The 22,095-nt window shown below is 43.4% G+C and overlaps 1 protein-coding gene across 1 annotated transcript in view; it reads left to right on the forward strand.

The window, feature by feature from the left end:
- The window catches only part of LOC115093843 (potassium voltage-gated channel subfamily H member 8-like), a 783,142-nt gene that overhangs the window by 497,003 nt on the left and 264,044 nt on the right, over positions 1–22,095 (forward strand). The window contains exon 7 of the mRNA XM_029606179.1: positions 13,717–14,001. Within this exon, the coding sequence (XP_029462039.1) occupies positions 13,717–14,001 (285 nt within the window). The remainder of the gene's footprint in view (positions 1–13,716; positions 14,002–22,095) is intronic.

The raw sequence follows: 22,095 nt of genomic DNA on the forward strand, positions 1-22,095 counted from the left end.
TAAAATGACACATGTAGATTATATTTTCACATTTATGCACCTTTTCTTCCTTGCAAATAACACTACCCACACAAAGACTCCAGAAGTGCGCATATTTTATTTTTGAAACTTGATCAGGCACAGTATTCTTGCAGTTTTCTTGCAGCTATGCTGGGAATTGGTATTGTTTTGTGGCAGTACTTCATCTAACGTTCAACAGGGCTTGAACCCGTTGCCACCTGGAGGTTCCAGCAGACCTTGTGCAGGTCTCTGTGGTACCTGTGCACATGCTCTCTCTTCGCAATAAACTAATTCCTAGCGAAGTAGATTGAGAGAACTACTTACATTAATTGTCAAAAGCAATGGCAGGCTTCCCTAGGGTGGGGTAAGACTCCAAGCCGCTCTGGTCAGGTGGTTGTAATTGGGGAAAAAAAAAAAACCAAAGAATACTTCTGGGAGATGTAGTTCCCAGCTTGAGCTGATAATTGGTCACCTGAAATTAATTATGGAGCCTTCAGGGTAAAGTAAAAGGCCAACTTGCTCATGGGCCAGCCACATCTACAGAGCTTGAAGAACTATGAGAAAGACAGAGCCACAATAATCCATTATGTAATAAGCTGCACTCAGCTCTGCAGACATGTTAGCACGTGGTTGCATGTATACTTTTGTGTAAACAAATTTACTCCCAATGTAAAAAGGAGTTTAGCACACACAATTGTGTACACAAACGTCAAAGTCACAAAACTCATTTTGAAGAGGACTGCAAGTAGGCCTCCCTGCCAGCTTACCAGTTCACATGGTGATCTGGTACCAGGAGGGATTGTTGGGGGGGGGGGGGATTGTTATAGGGGGCTAGTTTTGGGTGGCCAGCAGAGGAAACAAAGTGGGAGGGAGTTCCATGGAAGGCTTCTGTTAGCTGACAGGGAGGATTGGAGGTATGGAGGTTACAAGAGTGTTTCTGGTGGCCAAGGGGATTGGAAATAGGGAAGCAATGTGAGGAGGTCCCAGAAAGTGATCAGGGGTACAGATATAGCCCTCTCCCACACCCCAATCAGATCGCTAATCTAGTCATCATGGTATTTTTCCCCAAGGCTAATCAATCTTTGTGCTTTGGACCAGTAGGTGCAAGGGTTGGGTTGAAGCTAAATAATGTATGCAGAGAGTGGATGCACTTTCAGGTCCATTCTCCCTTTTAATGAGGCCACGGGTTAGGAAGTTTAAACTTGTCCAAAACTGAAATAATGATTTTAGGTAATCCATCTTTTGATGATATACCTGCCCAAATCTTATTAGACAATGCCATTATCAAAATTACCCATAAAACCCAGAGTCTTGATGTATATTTTGATCCCAAACTTAATATGCATCCCACATTCAATCAGTTCTTAAAGCCTCTTTCTATAAAATCTGCCTACTAATGCACATCAAACCCTTCCTAGAATATAATGCATTTCGCACAGTTCTGCAATCCCTTGTCTGGTTTAGATTATTGTAATGCACTTTACGCCGGCCTTCCCCTATCAACCCTTCGTCCGCTTCAACTTGTGCAAAAGACCGCAGCTCGATTACTTTCTGGAAATAAGGCCTTTGATCATAACACTCCTATCCTGTTCAACCTCCACTGGCTACCTATCAATTGGCTCATCCAGTAGAAATTATTTACTGTTATACATAATCTGATTCACCATAAAAACTGCTGGCATTCTTCCACTCTGCACCTCTATATCCCCTCCCATACACTCAGATCTCAAAATCAACTGTTTCTCCAAGTACCTTCCCCCAAAACAACTAGACTAGTCATTACCCGGGAACAAGCTTTTTCTATTCCAGGCCCCATCACTTGGAACACACTTCCTCCTCAAATCAGACTCATTACTGACCCTAAAGTTTTTTAAAAAGCATTAAAATTCCATCTTTTTTAAAGTCTCCATTCGCTGATTTATGTGAATCCTAATTCCTTCACTCATACTCTACTCTCTAAATTTCTCTCTTTTCGCTTGCTTATACTCCTTTCCATCTAAACTTTTTTTTCTCTTTTCATTACTTATTTTAATTTTAAATTGTATTGTTTTATTTAATCTGTATGTTCAAACTATTAATTTTATATATGTTTTATTGTAAACCACCCCAAACTGTGGAGGGCATGATATAGAAGTAATATTAAATAAATAAAAATAAAATAAAATGAATGCTCGTTAATTGAACGTCCCTTTTCCTAATCGGACTGCCAGCACACTTTTTTTTTTTAATTCTCCTGTTTTAGTTCCTCCGACTTAATATCGCAACGATATTAAGTCAGAGGAACAGAAAAAAGGAACAGAAAAGCAATGTTTTTTCTGCATTTCTGTAATTTTTTTGGGCTCCTCAAGAATTAATTCCTGCTCCCGGCAGGTCTTAATTTTTGTGGGTTCAAATGTGTGCATTGGACACACATTTGTTTTTTGAATCGGAGGAAAATAGGTAATAGCCTCATCGACATGAATTTACATGTGATGAGCGGTGTTACCTAAGCGCTCGATTGGCCGTATTTTTGGACATGCTAAACCCGGTTTTGCATCAAGGGTTTAGACGCGTGTCCAATCAAGTGTTGAATCCTTTTGCTGTGGCCAGCACACGGTATTGCATTGACCTGTTTGAGGGCAGGGCTCCTTTTACCTATGGGCAATAAGGGTAGCTGCTCTTGGCCCTGCATAGTAGGGGGCCCATTGCCTAATGAGTCTATTGGCCAGTGCTCTGAATCTCAGGAAGCACGGAACAGCCCTCCGTTTCCTGCTCCACCACCTCCCCTCTCAGGCAGTATGCAGGAACAGAAAGGGAGGCACATGCTGGGAGCAGACAGAATGCAAAGCACAGCAAAGACATGCACTCTGCTTCTTAACCCTGTAACCCTTTCTTCCCGTCATTCAGGGTGGGAGGAAGCTAGTCTCCGGACACACACTGCAGATCAAAGAATAGCTACTTTGCTCCTTAATTTAGCTCCCCTCTCCTCGCCCCCCCTTCCCCCCTTATCTACAAGGAACAGGAGGGGAAGAGTGGCCTCGAAGTGGCTGAAGATGTCAGGTTTTTGTCAGCATATTTCCATTTCTAATTGTTGATCACTTATTCTGTATTTGGCTAGGGTCTGTGTTCTGCATGTGTGGCCGAGGTGAGGTATTCTGCTGGCGTATAAGTTCTGTACAAGGATCTGCAGCAATCCAGCTTGTTCTGTTTTCCCATTAGGAGGCATATTGTGCGTCTTCATATAGGATTGTTGCTGTTTCATTTCTGGGAGTTAATGCTTTTTTGGTGTCCAGGTATGCTGTATGGGCATGAGTGACATTTTTCAAGAGTTTTGTGTTACTTCTCATACGGGCCGATACAGTAAAAATCGCGGGAGAGCGGGCGAGCGCCTGCTCTCCCGGCACGCACACAGGCCACTCTCCTGTGCGCGCGATTCAGTAAGTTAATTTATTTAAATTAGGGCCCGCGGTAAAAAGAGGCGCTAGGGACACTAGCGCGTCTCTAGCACCTCTTTTTTGACAGGAGTGGCGGCTGTCAGCGAGTTTGACAGCTGATGCTCAATTTTGCCAGCGTCTGTTCTCAAACCCGCTGACAGCCACGGGTTCGGAAACTGGACACCGGCAAAATTGAGCATCCGGTTTTCAACCCGCAGGCCCATTATAAATTTTTTTTTTAAATTTTTATTTAGGGACCTCAGACTTAATATCGCCACCTTGAAACCTCAGACTTAATATCGCCACCTTGAAAACGGTCTTTCTTATGGCCATTTGTTTCGCATGTCGAGTATCCAAACTGCAGCCTTTTCTTGCCTGGAGCCATTTCTACGAGTGACTGGGGGGCGATAAAGCTGCATACTGTTCCTTCCTTTTTGCCAAAAGTGGTCTCAGATTTTCACTTGAATCAGTCCATTTCCCTGCTGTCTCTGGACAGGAAAAGAGATGCAGAGGAATGTCATCTGTTATGGCCCTTGGATGACAAGAGACATATCTTGAGGTATTTGGAGCTTTCTAAACCTCTCAGGAAGATGGATTGCTTGTTTGCTCTCCATGGTGGAAGTAAACAGGGTGAGCCAGTGTTGTGGGCTACATTAGCCTGCTGGATTAAGAAGGTAGCCATGGCCATGTATGTGGATGCTGAGCAGCCATTGCCTAGTCAGGTTCAGGCTCATTCCACTAGGGCTCAGGCAGTGTCATGGGTAGAGGTTAGATTGTTGTCTCCCATCGACATTTGCCGAGCTGCGACATGGATCCTCTTTGCACACCATTATCGCCTGAATGTGCAGGCCCGGGAGGAAGCAGCCTTTGCACATGCAGTTTTGACTGGACCGCGGGCAGTCTCCCATCCTGGTTCGGTGTAACTTGGAACATCCCACTGGATCTGGATCTACCTGCCGGAACACTGAAAAAGCAGAAATTACTACTTACCTGATCATTTCCTTTTCTTTAGTACAGACTGGTGGATCCACCTTCCCGCGCTTGGCTGCCGAATAGTTGTGCTATGGTCCTCCTTCAGGGTGTACTGGTAAGAGTCAATCCAGTCCCTAGACTAATGTTGTTATACTTCTTGTCTGAAAGTGGTTTCCTGTTGACTGAGTACTGGAGTGGTTGTTTGTTAATAATCAAGTATTTTTTAGTTTGTCCACAGTTGATTTTTGCAGAGAATACTGGCAGGCTGAAGTCAGTGCAGGGGTATATATACCATGATGTCAGCTTTGCTCCGTCTCCATCTTCTGGTAGAGGTGCATAACCCATTGATTCTGGATCCACTAAAGAAAATGAAATTATTAGATAAGTAGTAATTTCTCCTTTTAAACAAATAAATGTGGATTGCAACATAGGTATGTAACCGACAACCAGTCTTTTACCATTTAGGCCTGGGTGTGTCATAGTAAGCTGCGAATAGGTTCCTGAATGGGGGGGAGGATCCATTCAATTTCAGCCCCTCCCTTTGCAGGGTCTGGAATGGGTGTCCCCCTGAGAGGCTTGATTACAACTCTCTTCCTAGTATCTGTGGGCAGTCCTTTATGGTTTTTGGAGACTTAGAAGGTAGTTAGGCGCCTTACCTGATTTGTATTTTTCAGGCCCAGTCAGAGGAAGCAGGCTAACCCAGCCTGGGGATCCTGACCAGGGTTGGGAGGGTTTATCTTACAGTCTACTCACTAGCTGTTTGGGATATCCCTCTGGGTTGTTTTTGGGTTTAAGATTTTAAGTGGTAGGAGCCTTGCAAGACACCTGGGCCTTTTCTGGATTCAGGGCATTGGGAGCCCTGTGTTCAGGATACCCAGGGATAGGGAAGACCTACCTATGTGAGGTGGTGACCCACTGCAAGGAGGAACTCTGGTGGTGTTCTTGATTAACCAGGGAAAGGACATTGAGTTAAAAGATCCAGGAGGAAGCTTGGTTGTCTGCCCTGTCCTTCCTGCATTGGAGCAGGGTTAGTCACCTGCATGCAGGGATCCCTCCCATCAGGGATCCAAAGGAGAGACTTAAGTTGAGATTGATGTTAAAAGATCCTGAAGATCTGCTAATCGTGAGTAAAAGATCTACAAAGACCTTTGAGGAGATCCAGGATTTTAGCCATCTCTGGAAGGGGTTTCCTGCCCAGCTTACAGTTGCCCTGCCCCCAGAGACCTCCATTCTGACTAATCCAGGAGGATGGATAGAACCCCAGCCTGCAAATAAGACAGATGGAGGGGAAAGACTTTATGATAATCAAGGAAGGCTGTGGTGTTAGAAATATATTTATTGTGGCATTTGCATGTAAAGACTTTATTTTTTGGACACTAACTCAGTGACTCCAGAGTGTTTATTTGGGCACACACCACACACTGTGAAGAAAAAATAGTCCCTCTCCCAGGGACAATCAGAGGGAAGTCAGTCACCCTAGCACTGGGCCCTGAAAATTAACTGTTTCCCCCATAAAAGGATCCACACCCTGGAGAAAAAGTTGGATAGAAGAGCTAGCCAGGGTCGCTTCACTGAAGAGTTTACACATTTTTTTATGGCCCCACACATGTAGGATAGACACACCGGGGCGGGTTACATTTAGAATTCAGGGACAACAATTCCATGCCCCAAAGAGCTTACAGTTTACAGTTTATTAAAACTTATGAATCACCAGGTGCACAATGGTTCTCAGCAATTTATAATAAAACATACATAATCATTTTGACAAACCACAATAGCTTACGCGTACCATCTATGTGGGTTCTTTGCCCCGTCTCATGCTTCTTACCCCCACAAACATCTTACTATCTAGGGAGGTATCCTGCTCTTTCCTCCCTTTCCCTCATTTTCCACCTTCCCCCTTCTAAACCCCTCTCTCTACCCAGTATCAGGTACCTCTCCCCCATGCCCAGCAGAAGATCCCTGCGCTCCTCCCCCTAGCTAGCAGCAGATATAGGTTGCCTCTCCCCAGCACCAGGTCCACCTCTCCCACCTGTCTCTTCTTCCCCGCTAGCTCCAGGTCTCTCTCTGTCTGACATTCACTGACTTTCTCTCTGACACACAAGCGTACACACTCTTGTGCTGCTGCTCATGTACTCAGTCAGCAAATGCTTCCAACCACCCACCCCTGCCAAAGCATGAGACCCGGGGCAGGTACTTTAATTGCCATCCTCCCCACGCTCCAGGGGTGGCCCCCATTAATGTGGCTACTGCATGCCACAAAGAGAGTAAGGTTGTCTTAAAAAACACTGAGAACGCCTGTGTTTAAGGATGTAATTATTCCTGGGGAAGGTTCCAGAGAGGAAAATTCAACTAGGGAGCAGGGAGTGTAGATCTGTCCAGTGTGATTGATAGGATGGTGCAACCCCTAAGGGTAGTTACTAACAGGAGAGTATAAAATATGCCCCCCATGTGGAGCACCCTGGTGCTCTGATAAGGATGTAGCTGGTAACCTCTTTAGGGGGTTTCAGCAAGGGAGAAGTTGGGCACGGGATACTTTCCCCAAGCCCTCAGGAAGCCTAAGAGAAAATAGAAGTAAGGAAAGAAGTGGAAATTCAAGGTTGGGAGTGAGAAGAAGTAAGGGAGCTATATACGGGACCAACAGATCCAGAAAGAGACCTGTGCCTGACTTGGGATCTTTGCGCAGGGCTGAGAGAACTAACCCATCAAAAGAAGAAGAGTTAGGTTTCTTGCAGCCACCCCTGGATCTGTGGCTAATGGACAGTGACTAATGTATTGTTGTTGGGGTTTTTTTGTGGAAAAAGATTTTAAGGTATTGATCCTAGTCCTCTACTAGGTGTGGTTTTTTTTAAAGAATAGGAAGCAGAAGGAAACCATAGGCTAAGTAAACAGTGATAGGTGATATTTTGTTGCTGGACTGTGTGATTAACAAGTTCTCTTTGCAACACAACCTAAGAACTGTGATTTGTTTTTGCATTGGTCTGACAATTTCTACAGTAAACATTTCTTTCTTCTTGGAGCACAAGTTGGTATGGAAAGTGTTTTCTTAGTGTGTGTGTCCTTGGCTCTGTTTGCCCTGCAAGTTATCTCACCCCCCAGTCCACAGCCCTGGAGAGATTCTTTCCCCACCCTGGTGGAGCTGCACAATAGCTCCCCAACTCTGGGAAGGTGATCCCAAGTGAAAGAGGGGTTACATTAAATATTATGTGATATCCCTGCTCTCCATCATAATTCTTTATTTCTTATAAGTTTTCATGGAATGACTTGAAAACACTTTGCAGAAGAAATGTCAAATAAATTATCCTGTTCACTGGGTATGAAATGATTACACGTTTTTATTTATTTGATTTATATTCCACCTTTCAGACCCTTCAAAGCAGATTACATTCAGATACTGCAGGTATTTCCCTATCCCCAGAGGGCTCACAATCTAAGGCCTAGATTTTCTAAGATCGCGGGGCTTTGTGAATCGTGCGGTAACGGGGGGGCTGGAGGGCGAAGCGAGGGGCGGGCCTGCGAAAGCCCGGCACCGATCGTACCACCGCGGTGTTATCGCTGCCGGCTTTCTCACCCAATAGCGCCATCGTGAAAGGTGGTGCTATTGGGCACGCTACTGGCAGCGACAAGGGGTCTTACCTTATCGCTGCCAGTGAAGTTTCCACAGCGTCTGCCCCGATGCTGCCCCGACTCCTCCTCTTCCGGTGCCGACGCCGCCCCGTCTCCGCCCCAATCTAGCTATCGCACGCGAAAATAACCCCCTAAGTTAGGACCCAAGGCAATGGAGGGTGAAGTGACTTGTTCAAGGTCACAAGTACCCGTGGATATTTCTGCATTTTGTTTTTGGTTTGAGTTTGACAACTGGGGTTTGCCTTAGACTAGCAAGGTTCAAAACACAGGGCAAACTATCTACAGGAAAAGAAGAGAAATCTGACTTCAGCATTCTTCGTAAACTGCATCAGGAAGGAGCATTGCGGTATTTTAGAACAATACGATATATTACTAACCTCCTGTGAACATTAAGCCACTCCTAAACAGTGGTCACTTTCATGATTAACTGGAGAAGGTTTAGTGAGCAGCAAATTTCCAGGGAAGTGGACTGTACTACCAGGTCTAATCCAAGCAACACATTGGGCCTATGGAAAATAATCCGGTGTAGATCATGCCTCACCCACAGCATGATCCTCTCCAACACCTCCCCTTTCTCATAGCAGTAAGAAAGCAGTGCTTCTTGACTGCAGCTTTCCCAGCCTCTTCTGGCTTCACTCTGAAGTATGAACCGCACAGGGCCCCCACCAACACCAATTGTTCATTCTTCAGAGCAAAGCCAGCAGAGGATGAGGCAGCTGCAGGTAAAAAAGCACTGCTCTACTCCGGCTGCTGGGAGGGAGAGAAGAAGGGGTAGAGGATCAGTGGGGGGAGGGGACATCAACATGCAGAGCTTGAGGCAGCACCTGTTGCCCTCATTTTCCCCCTCCCACCAGGGATGGTCTTGTGCAGGACAGGTGATATATGAGAATTAAATACTTTATACTCAAGTATAGATTATGTCTTGCCTCTATAGGGCGGCCTTCCTTTTTTTTCCTTCAAAGGAAAAGAAGAACCAGGGAACTGTGATAGAGAATTTAAAAAGAAGCCAAGCCTGTATCAGTGTTTACAACTTTTTCTATCCTGTCTGCATTTCTGCTCACTGACTGTTTTCAGTCTTTAACAAAGTAAGCTCTACAGCACTGATAGATAGAATTAGGATTCCTTGGGCTTGTTCTGCTTGAGACATCACGGCTCTGTCTGCAGCAGCTTTTAAACAAACTCATCTGCAGGCTTGTAGTCAGCATGGTGGGAATTAAGAATAATTTTTAGAAAGATAAAGAAAAAACAGAAAATTATATCTAATATAAATTTCCCAGTTCCATTATTTCTTATTTTTCTTTCGGAAAAAGATGAGCGGTACGTCCCGGCCAAGTTAAAGCCTGGTGCTATTTGTGCATCCCTTTAGCACACACACTTATTTATGTGATTATGTGTCCAACTCTTAAATCTGACCCATTTAAATGTCTGGACTGAGGACATCTGGTACACACAGGACAAAGACGCCCATTGAAACTTAAACTGAAAGCTAGATGTCCTGAATATTTTCCCATACTCACAAAAACAGGGTAGATAAACCCCTTAGTGCACCTCCCTCAGCGGCCCCCACCAACCCCAAGACTGGATATGAAAATGTCAGACTGCCACAAAGGGATCATCAAGAAGTGCAACAGTCAGAGCTCAAAATACTACCCAGCACAAGATGGGTGTACCATGTGGAGAAATCATAATAATAACAATTTATATTTATGTGGCTTTTCATCCAAATAGGATCACAGTGTGCTCTTATGTCTCACAATTATGGGATTTATAGGCATACAGCCCCCTACTATGCCAGTGACTAAATATGCTAGCTTGCCACTGCACAACAACTTCCAAAGGCAAAAGAGCTTCACAGTTGGTCAAGATAAAGCGATTTAGTGCGCTAAAGCAATACTTGCAAATATTTGTAATTAGTTATTAAAATAGAGATCCAGGGGAGAAACTGAGAAGTCTTAATTTCTTATTGAAATGCATTTGAATGCAGACAATTTTAGAAGGAAGAAAGTGAAACATAGTTTTTCTTTTGGCCTACAAAGAATAAGAACCTCCCTACCAAGGAGAGAACAGCACAGTATGTATGACACAGGCGTAGAGTTGCAGGAAAATGTCAAACTTTAACTTCACAAATGTTTTTGACACTGTTATCTACAATTTGACCTGCGGTGAAAATGTTTGGTATAGATTTTAATGGAAAGATTTATCAGTGAAAGACAGAAAATGGTGTAACTCTGCAGTGTGGCTGCATTTCATAGGGTTTTTAAACAGGGAGGAATTCTGCAAATGCAGCTAAAAGCAACATTTTTGCAGCTTTTCACGTTTTTCTGCAAAAATATTCCGTTAAATTCTACAAGGAAGTAGATATCTTTCACAGGTTTTTCCACAACTGGCCAAAAATGTCCAGGTTCTGCATATTTTTGCTGAATCCCAGTTCCACCTTTGCTCTGTTTGCTCGATCGTACCAATTCCCTCTCAAATACAGTCAGAACCTCTAAGACAGTATGTTCCCATCCTTTTCAAGTCCAAGGCACACCTTCCTTAACAAAAATGTGGCGTGTTACACTAGCCTTCACAGAGAAGGCAATGCCGACATGGAAAGGACTCGTGCAGCTGGATTTATTCCCCCATTCCCCTATCTGCAAGCCAAAGTTGCATTTGTGGGTTATCCATCGCCACAAATTCACCCTGTTGCTGTGTAAAGAGGAGTTTTACCTTGCGGCCGCTTCCCCTTTAAATCTGTTGTTTTCAACATAGACACTTTGCCCATATTCACTCTGCACATGCTCTTGCCCCCCTACATTCTTCACCTACAGATTCCTGCTCCTTCCCCATCCTCAGCACCTCACCACATATGGCTCCTTTCTCTGTCCCAACCCTTCAGTTCCTTGCTATGAACAGATCTCCTCACTCCCACAAGAAAGCAGAAATCTGTGCAGTGCAGTGAAATTGTGGGCAGCTGGCTCAGTTAGTTACCTTGCTTTGCCAGAGCTCCTCCATTGCTGTTGCTGTCAATCAGGTTGAGTCACACCTGGTGCTCAGTGCATGCTATCCTGATCTCACTCAGCCCAGGCAGAAGACAGAAGGACTCTAAGGAAGATGTTCAGAAGGAGGAAGTAGATGCTTCACAAAGCAGGCCAGGGTATCCATGTATTATTATTATTTTTTTTTATATACTGACATTCAATCTGAGATATCACATGGGTTTACATTCAGGTACTGTAGGTAGTTCCCTATCCCCAGAGGGCTTACAATCTAAATTTTGTACCTGAGGCAATGGAGGATAAAGTGGTTTGCACACAAGGAGCAACAGTGGGACTCAAACTCTGGTCTCCTGGTTCATAGCCCACTGCTCTAACCACTAAGCTATTCCTCCTCTCTCCCATGCCTTGCATGTTACCCGTTAATTCCCACCCTCTGGGGCTCATGCTGTAGCTAGCAAGGAGAGGCTTGGGCGACTACACACGTGCTCCGAAAGGAGCTCCTGCAGCTTTAAGATGTGCTGAGAGTAGAGCCCAGGTGCTGCTCTACCCCTGTGCATCAGGAAGTTGTGACTTTTCCGTGGCACACTTGATCAGGTCTGAAGGCATGCTGGTTGGGAAAGTCTGCTCTAAGAAAACCCTTAATATGCTTTGTAATGTGTTTTTTTTAAAGTATATAAGACAAAAAGCATAAAGTATATAAGACAAAAAATATAAACAGCCTTCAAGGTTACTGTGCCCTAAGGTAGCACATTTTTTGCCCAAGATTGTAATTTTCCTGCAACTTCTGGAAAGGAAAATATTCCAAAGAAAAAAAAATCATTCAGGCAAAACATTCTACAAAAAAAAAAAAAAAATGCTGTGTAACCCTAGCCCCTAAAGGCTAAATGTAAGGGTCAGGCAAAAGTTCTACAATTCTTTTGTCAAAGATTTTGCTTGCTTATTTTGCAACAGCCTGGAGCAAGACAGTGATGTTAAAAATTGTAGAAACATAGAGTAACCTTTATGCCCTGTCTTTAAATGTAGCCCTTTTTGTTTTTTACTGTTTTTTCTTTTCTGAACTTTCTCTGAACCCATGGAATTATCCATGCTCAGAGTAGCATCACAACTTCCATCACATAGGATATCTGATTTTTTCATGTGTGATGTTATTTATGGCATCACAACCAGGGGATGGCAGTTGGCAACTGACATCCTTTTGTAGCATTGTTCCACAGAGTGAAGGGCAATTTCAAGGGAACTGCTTAAAAATGTTCAAAATCAACAACTTAAAAGGGTATTTTGAATCAATACAAGATAGACAGATACTGCTTGGCATTTGCACTTTTGAAACAAGATGTAGTTCATGTTGGGAAGGCTGCTATGTTGGGTTTTTTAAAATTCAATATGCTAATAAAATGTCTAGTGGTAAAAGTATGAAACTGTAAAATCTGAGACCCTTCTAATTTTTTGTCTCTCTCCATTAGAGGGCAATTTTCAAAGACTTACCCTGCTAGATCCTCTGAGGTGAAAATGTATTTATGTATTTGATTGTTATTCGCTGTTTCCCAAAAGATCAAGGTGAATTTATAATGCATAAAACATAAATACATTATATACACATAATCCACATGAAAATGCATAAACTCATCATGTGCATATAGTCAGCATAAATCCTATCATAAACCAGACAATCTAGCCTAATAAAATACAAAATAAATAATTGCAGAATCTTAGTTAAAAAGACTCAAACCTTCAAACAGATATTTCAATTAGCTAGTACCTCCTCAGGATTCATGGAAAAAAATGCAGCCCTTAGATCAGGAGACAGCTTCCAAATCTGACAAGTTTCACTAGACGGCTAGGTTTAGTGGCTAAAAGGAGCTGTCTTGGGACGGGGTAGGGAAACAAGCAGGTATATTTTCAAGTGCACTTACAATCTGCAGAAATAAGAGAGGCAAGGTCTGTGGGTACTTTTGTCCCTATTTTCCTTGTAGCTAATTTTCCAAAGGAAACTACCCAGATAGCTTTCCCTATGAAAATCAGTTACTGGGCACATGGGTTATGCTCAAAATTTTCTCTTTAATGAAAACTTGGAGAAAGCGAATTCACCTCAGTATTCACATCACACCTAGATAAGAATTAAAATACAGATCTGTATAGATTGTGTATCTAACTCATGTGCTGCATTTGAATTAATAAAGATTTTTGTTTTATTTTTTAAAATACACCTCCCAATGTGTAAACTTTCTTTCCATGTACTTTCGTTACAAAGAAGCTGTAGGGTGTTGGATTACCAGACGGCTTTCATGTCATCAGGGGTAAAATGATCCAGCCCTGAGTCTGGTCCCACTGCGTTTGTCAGCTCGTAGTCCTGTTTTTCTTAGAGAAATTGGATCTCCAAGTCAGTAGATGCAGCAGCCGTTCGGCAAAGCCAGGACTGGTTCAGCTTGTTCCTGAGGACCTGGAGCTATATAACATCTAAGTAATTCTGTGCCTCCTGCTTATGTTTTAAAACTACGGGATTCTGAAATACTAACAACTATTTTTACATTGAAAGTATCATCGCTTTAACCTCTCACCTTTGGATTTTCACAAATTATCTTTTCAACTTCATTTATTAGAACAGACCAATTTGAACAGTTTGTACCATGGAGGCTGTTTCTTAATAACAATCTACTCGGATTTGTCAGATTGTAAAAATAAATCTTTGATTTCAGTTTGTAACTTTTCTTTGTTTACTTTCCTAGGTTGGCTGCATGAGTTAGCCAAGCGTCTGGGTACTCCTTACAGCAACACAACTGCTGAAAAGTCACATGACTCAATCAATAGCACTGACCTAGTGTCCTACATGAATGACAGCCATGAGGGGAATAGCACAGGATGTGAACTGATCGGTGGGCCAACCATCCGTAGCTCTTATATTACATCGCTCTACTTTGCACTCAGCAGCCTGACCAGTGTTGGTTTTGGGAATGTATCTGCAAACACAGATACAGAGAAGATCTTTTCCATTTGCACGATGCTGATTGGAGGTGAGCTTCCGATCGACTCTGAGACCCTTTATTTTGCCCACAAAAAAGCTGGAGTAAAAGGAAAGAAGCCAAGGGGTAAAAGCATCCAATGCCTGCAGTTGCATGGAAATGACTATAACAGGAGCTCCTGTGGGGCCAAGAAACATCATGTTAATCAAATCTGCAAACTAACTACAAGCCATCAGTGATACATGGAGCTGATCCTGTTTATATAATTGCCATTTCTTACCATTTTAATGATTTGCAGTTTTTATTTTTTCATTGTATTGTTAAAAGCAGAACTACAAATCCTAGAATGCTTAGGTATAGAAACGTACAATCAAATTGACTTAGTGTCTCTCATGAAGAGCCTTTATCTGTTGATCCATATAAATTTATGGTCTTTCTACCAGAAAGCAGAGATCCATGGAGGCTTCTCCATGAAATTGGTTGTAGCCAGTGATTGAATGGTTTATGGTATTTGGGGGCTAATCCTGGCTAGATTGATGGTCAAGAATTTCTGACACATTCTAGGCGCATGATTGATATTGACAGTTGCAGACCAATAATTGTTCCATTCATGTTGCTAGATTTTTCCTGAAAGGCTGATAGTTCCCAAATTAATTTTTTCTTTCACTAAACAACATAAATGCAGCATCTATAATCTTGCATGTTTCAAGTGAACCCTAGTGCATAGCTCTAAAGAGGAAGCTATATGTTAATTTACAGTGATCTGATTATTTTTGTTTACCTACCAGTTTAAGTTATGTAAAAGGAAATACTACACAAAAGAGAGGATTTTTATAATGATTCATTGCACTTCATGTCGGTCCCCTGATGAGGATGACCTGGGATTAAATAATCATTTTAAATTATATTAACCCTTCCTCCTTTTGCCTTATTTATAGGTGGAATAAGAAGGAGTATATATTTTTTTACATATCCTTCATGACTTGGAATTAATAGGTTTGCTTTTGTTTCATCAGAACCTTGTCACAGAAAATGTATCCTGTTTAGGTAGCAAAGCAGTCACCACAGAATACAACCGTAACCTCGTAAATGATGGCAGATAAAGACCAATTGGCCCATCCAGTCTGCCCAACTGAGATTATTTCTCTCTGGTTCCCTGCCACTTTGAGTAGATAAACATACAAAACCCAAACCAACATCAGCTACCCCCATCCCATTTCTCCTACCTGACTCCTCAACCCTGTCTCCCACCATTGCTATTACCCCAGCCTTTCTGGAAGCCTGCTGCTGTTCTAGCTCCACGCTTTGTCCACTGGCTTGTATTTTCTCCTCCCTGGCCCTCTAAAGTTTCATATGATTGAGCAAACACTAAAGCTCCCTCTTGCATTTCTTTTACCTGTTTGCCCCCACCTGACCTTCCCTGTGCACTCTGTTTCAGTCCCAAGCACACGGGAATTCTGTCATGGTTTTGTATGTCATTACCTCTGCCAATATGCTATTACAGGCATCTACTACCCTCTCAGTAAAGAAGTATTTTCTCATATTTCCTTTGAATCTTCCTCCCTGCAGGTTCATCTCAAATCTGACCTCTTGAATTTCTTGTTCTATGGCAAATTTCACTTTTCCATGCTTTTCTGTGGCCTGCCAAATATTTGAAAGTTTCAATCATATCCTTCCATTCCTTCTCTCTTTCTGCAAGTGCATTCTTAGTGTCTTGAGACTTTCTTTGTAAGGTTTGTGTTGCAGGTCTTGTGCCATTTTGATAGCCCATTTCTGAGCCACTTCCATCCTCTCAATGTCCTTATATAGGTACTGAGCACGGTGTTCAAGGTGTGGTCTCACAAATGACCTATACAGATTAAGTATTACCTCCATTATCCTGCTGATAATTCCTCCACTTATATAACTGAGCATGTTTTTAGTTTTATTACCTTCATGTCATCTGAGATGCTTATTCCTAAATCTGTTACAGATTTTGGTATCATCTGCCAACACATAATTTTCCTTCAGGTTCCTCTGAAATATTGCTAATAAAGGTATTTGAAAAGAAGCAATCCCAGTACCAAGCCCATTGCTCAATTTGGGGTGAATTTTAAAAGCTCGGCGCGGCAAAACCGGGAGATATGCGCAGAAGTTGGTCTGACGCGCACCACAAGGATTTCCTGGCACATACACAAATAAGTTGTAAAAAGGGACGGGGGATGGATGTGGCATGGGCAGGACAATGGGAATTGTGGGACTTTAGCATGAAATATGCACATAAATACTTAACACACACAAGCATGCGCCGTGATCCCCTACTGCATAACTTTGCTTCTGCTACGGATGGCGTATAAGTCCAGGAACAAACAAAAATAGGCCAGACAGCGGGGTTTTAAGGGTAGGCGCTAACAGGGTAAAAGGGAGGCTAATTAACTAGGGGGGTGTTGCGCTGGAAGTGGACCCTTGGCCTGGTGCAGAATTGGTACTGCTCTCTGAGGGATCCCAGAAGGCGCCTGCCGCCAGGAGGCGGAGCACACAAGGAGACAGAGGCTGAGAGGGTCTTCACCAATAGCAATCTGGGGGCTCTGCAGGTTGAGCCCTTGGATTCCTGGACCGCCTGGGCTTAGGTGGGCCTCTGGGGGTCTCCTGGAGAGATGACGGAGAGGTGTGTCCACCAAGAGGAGAGGTGCGCAGCTGTCAGTGAACAGGCGGCCTAGACCAGAAACGAGGGTACCGGAGACCACTGGAACAAGACAGAAACTGAAGGTCCTCTGGTTAGGATAGGCAGCGCCTAGTGGTCCAGCTCGAAGAAGGCCGCGGTTGGTGTTGAGGCAGGCAGGCAGACTTGGTGGTCACAGGAGGAGCGAAGAGAGTGTCCGAATGGAGCACAAGGGTCACAGCCAGGGTATCCATCCGAGAATGGTCAGCCAAAGCAAGGGACAGTTCCAGGTATCAATCCGAGCATAGTAAAAGGCGAGCAGAGGTCAGTTCTAGGTATCAGTCCGGGCATGGTCACAGGCAAGCAGAGGACAGTTCCAAGGATCAGTCCTGGAGTGGTGACAGGCAAGCAGAGGTCAGTTCCAAGGATCAGTCCAAGCATGGTCAAGACAAACCGAGGTCAGTACCGGGTATCAGTCCGAGAAGGTACTACCTGGGTAGTAAGACGAAGGACAGGACTCAGGAACAGACTCTGGAACACAAGAAGGACCATGGGAACACAGGAGCAAGGCAGGAACACTGGAACAGGCACAGGAACAAGGAACGCAGGAACACTGGAACAGGCAGAGGAATGAGGACCGCAAACTAGCTCACACAGAGGTGATGACTCGATTGCCAAGGCGAAGGACTGAGGAGCGGGCCCTCATTTAAATACAGAGCTATGTGACATCATCTCTGCGTGCCGCGGAGCAGTTTCCCTCCCTGGGCCCTTTAAAGGTCTCGTTGGTCCGCGCACCTAGGGGTGGACCCGACGCTGAGGAGGATGCCGAGCCATGCCGGGAGGAGCGCTGGGAGGTAGAAGGCCCTGAAGAGCCTGGAGATGCTGCCAGGCGGCGCCGCGGGCACAGGGAGCTGGCTGCGGCAGTGGGAGAGGTCAGACCAGGGCCCGCTGGAGCACGTGCAAGGTAAGCAGGCCCGGGCACGGGCCTAGCGCAGCCAGGACGCACAACAGGGGGGTTAGAAAGTGCTATCCTTTACCTGGGTGAACTGGTAATGAACTGGGGGAACTGGTAATTGGGTCGGCACGTGTATCTACTAAAATCCCCACACTTATGCGGTAGAGATGGAATTTGTACCCACATGCATGCGACCATATAAAATTGAGTGCACACGCAGACATGTACAGCCTATTTTATACCATGTGCGCATATATGCGCGTATGTTACAAAATGGCCGTGTCTTTTGGTGTGAGCCGGCATACGTGCATACATGGGTGCCCATGCGACTGTTTCAAATTACCATCCCTGCTTTCACCAGCGTGAACTCCATTTACCACCACTCTTTTAATCTTGCTGCTCAACCAGTTCCTAAAGCCCATTTAAAGCTTTCTGGCCTTTTATTCATTCAGTCCAGCTTGCTTACCAGTAGTCTGTGCAGAATATTTTCTTTATAACCTTGGAATCATACTGTATTTATTTAGCCTGCACTTGAAAATAGGTTTTGTTACTTGAACATCACCTACCAAAAGTATTTTTTTTCCTTATTAGCTAAGACAGACTGATGTTATACAGCCCTAATTCATAACAGCACCTAATACAGCTCTGTACCCCATTGTCAATGATTCGTATACGTGCATCCTGGATGTCCAGCCCTGCCAATAACACAAATGTTGGGTATAATTCATTCCTTGAAGTAGTAATGTCTGGTGCCTCACTGCTGTCTGCCTCTTATTTATTCTTGTTTACCAGACAAGCCGATCAGATGAGATTTACAACTTTTAAATGCCTCCTTGCCCGTGAGAGCTGCAAACTTAGTTCTTTACTTTTAAGCCCTCCTATCTGTGTGTAAATGATAAATGCACAGGGTCAGATAATAATTAGTCCTAAAGCTGAAAATGCCAAAATATTTTGAGAGCATGAGTGACATATTCAAGCCCTGGACAGGATGCACTGTTCCAGCAAACAACATATGAAGAGAATTAGTATGCATGTGAGATGCTCGCCTCTTACTGAAACTACCCAGCATTTCTTTGCCGTTTATCTGTTACCCATGTTCCTCTGCCATTTGCTTCTTTCCTTTATTCCTTGACCTCTTCTTTGTCTACTCCCTTTTATTCTTTCCTGTACTTCTGCTTTCTTTTGTTCCCTTCCCATTTTTCCTATATCCATGGATCTGCCCTCTTCCATTATCCCTATGTATTCACCCTGCGTACCTTTCCCTTACCCATATTAATGCTTTCATCTTACGTCAGAATATCTACCTGTCTGTTACCGCTAAATGTCTCCTCTAACATTGATGATAATGTATTTGTGAAACAAATATTTTTAATTCAGCAAACATCTTTTTAAACAATGCTTGATAACTTTTCATCTTCCACACGCTCTCGTCAGTCGTTGACATGAATTGTGGAATCCATGACTATCCCAACATAAAACTGTGTGTCTAGATTGTGCAGTATTTTAAGGGAAAGATCCTTGATTGCCCTTTTTTGGGCCAATGAAATTAATTCAGTCCTTTTCAATTCGCGCAGACAGTTTGTTCTTTTCCAAATCTGCAGAGCTGATCTGTTAGTTCCATAGATTGCACAAATGCAACTTGACCTTTTGTCTATTTAATTAGGGCCCTTATTATTACCCTGAATAATGTACAGGTTGTGGTCTTCTTGGAAGTATTTTTCTATGCATTAAGGTTAGCTGTTTGTTCCAGCTCCCAGTAATGAATAATCATCTTGCATGAAATGTCAAATTGTGCCATGAACTAATTAGGTATTAACTGTCCAGTTTCTATTGACAGTTGCTAAAAATGACTCTGAGTGTAGGTTCTGGTGAGACAACATGAATAGGAAACCTGTTGGCAAATTACCATCAGCAGCTCAAATGTGTTTGACCAGTCTAATGATTTTCACAATGTATACAGCTGTTTTGTGAGGCTGTAATCAATATTTAATAACAATCAATATTTAATAACAAAATAACTATGAAATGAATTATGCTTACCTAATATTTGACAATTTTACTTGATTTTTAGATGAAATAAGGACATTTGCTCCTCAGATTCCTGAGGCATTCATTATGTTATTTATATAATCCATGTATGTAGTGATATTTTTAACAGCTCAGAATATATATCCAGTTTATACTTTTATAGTAAATGACTGAATTAAATCCAGTAATAAATCATTCCCAGTACCTTAGGATCCAAAGTTGAAAAGAAAGATTTTCTTCTGATTTTAAAGAAAAGTTTTCCTTATTCAGTTGCATCTTGTGCCTCTGTTTACAACTACCTTGAACAGACTTTCATTAAAAAAAAACCCAACAAAAAACCCCCTAAGCATAAGTCTTTAAAATTAGGGATAAAAAATTTGAAAACACCACTACACAGTACACAACAAAACCTTTTGTATTAAACTAAATAGAAGCCCATGATATGAACAAAATAATTAATGTAGTCTTCTCTTTTTTAAACTTGAAATTATATTGAATCAACTTGTAGTACCAGCTAAGCATGGACATATATTTACAGCTTATTTACATGAGGGTAACACTTTTCAAATGGATTTCAGGTGTTTGCCAGCATAAAGAAACTTCTTTAAAAGCCTTCTTCCCCTTTCTCCACTGGCAACAATGTGCATATACATTCTCAACAGAAAAAAAGGGGCAGCACTGGCCAGCCAGTGTATTTTTTACTGGGATAATTTTCAAAAGGCCATCACTCACAAAACAGTTTCTTACATGCTAACAGATCTATTTTTAAAAGTTGCTTGCACAAAAATGCCCACATACACACATATGCAGACCACGCATGAGCAATGTGTATTTTAAGAAGCCGCAAAGTCCTGCGTACATTCCCATGTGTGCGTCAAGAATAAGGGGGTGGGAAAGGGGCGGGGCATGGACATTCCAGGGCGGGGCCAAGCCTTAACACGCTTGAGTCTGTATTTTAAAAAGGCTGACCATGGCACGCTTCAGCTTCTTATCAGCATAACAAGATGAGGATCAAGTCTGGAGATCTCGAGTTTTAGGGCTTTTAGCACAGAAGGAGGGTTCAGGGTCACATGGGGGGGCTTGCAGGATAAAGAACCAGAAGGGTCCTGAATACTTTGATATGATCTGGGCAAACTGGTGGACTACTTGGAAAAATCCGCCTTCATACGAGCGTAAAAGCTGCTAAAGCCCTAGCTGAAATAAGTGTGGAAAATATACGCGCGCCACCTCTTAAGGTCATAGGCACACGTACACGCGGGAGGGTTATTTTAAACGATACACACATTCTTGCGTGCATGATTTAAATTTGCAGTCTATCTCTGCTCGTACACTGATATGCGTGTACGCGTTTATGGGCACACGCGCATTCCTTTCAGAATTACCTTGTGTGTGCTTTGCATGCAGAAGTGATCTTTTTAGAAAATTGCATGCCCCATAGGTGGGTAAATTGACATGGGGATGTCATCTGCGTACAAAGGATGACCTAGCGTGCACGGAGGCATTCCTGGGGGCGGAGCCAGGGAGAGGGCTTGGGCTTCCACGTGTGCTCTATAAAATCCAGCAGTATGCGCATTGGGATGGTAAGTTTTAAACAGGCGTGCAGGCGCGTTCATTGGCCCACACAAAGGGACACGGCCATTTTATACCGTAAGTGTGTAGATGCCTGACCGCATGCACACGTGTGCGTGCGATTTTAAGTGGACGCATGCCTATGTGTGCATATCCCACTTCTACCACATAAATGGGGGGATTTTAAAAGACACGCGTGCCAACGCCTTTACTAGTTTTACCAGTTCATTCCCAGTTCGCCCAGGTAAGGATTAGGACTTCCAAACCTCCCTAGTTTAATAGCCTCTCTTCTCCCCTGTTAGCCCCGACCCTTGAAAACGTGCCGATTTGTCTGGGTTTATTTTATAACTTGCACGTCATCCACAGCAGAAGTAAAGTTATGCGGCAGTAGACCCCAGAGCACACCTGTGCGCGTAAGTGTTTAAGCGCAAATTTCCGTGTGAACGCCAGGAGCCCTCGTGCCCTGCCCCTTTTTTGGAACTTTTCTTTTGTGTGCATAGCGGCAAGTACGTGCTTACTCGGGCGGCTTTTAAAATCTGCTCAGCACGTGCCAGCCCAACTGACGTACGTATTTCCTGGTTTTGGTGTGCGCTGGGGTTTTAAAATTCCCCTTTAAGTTTTCTGGATACATTTGTGTACACCAGACAGGAGCTGTAAATTGTGCGTGTTTTTGCTGACTTTCCTAAACCGACTGTTTGGGAAATTAAGCCTCCCTAGGGAAAGTCCATGGAGAGTTTCACTTTGAAAATCAGCTTGCAGGCCTGCAGGTAAAAACGCAGCCAATTTAAAAACTGGCTTCTCCACATGGGCATTCACAACCTATGATGGATGTTGCAACAAACTCCATTCCTTCTATCTCACTATTCCTTACCTCATGCACATAACAATCATCCTGTCTCCTAGTGCATGGAGCTCAGGGAGGCCTGCGGAGGAGTGTAAAGTTATTTACAGG

This window comes from Rhinatrema bivittatum, chromosome 6 (genome assembly GCF_901001135.1).
Source record: "Rhinatrema bivittatum chromosome 6, aRhiBiv1.1, whole genome shotgun sequence".
Classification (NCBI taxonomy): domain Eukaryota; kingdom Metazoa; phylum Chordata; class Amphibia; order Gymnophiona; family Rhinatrematidae; genus Rhinatrema; species Rhinatrema bivittatum.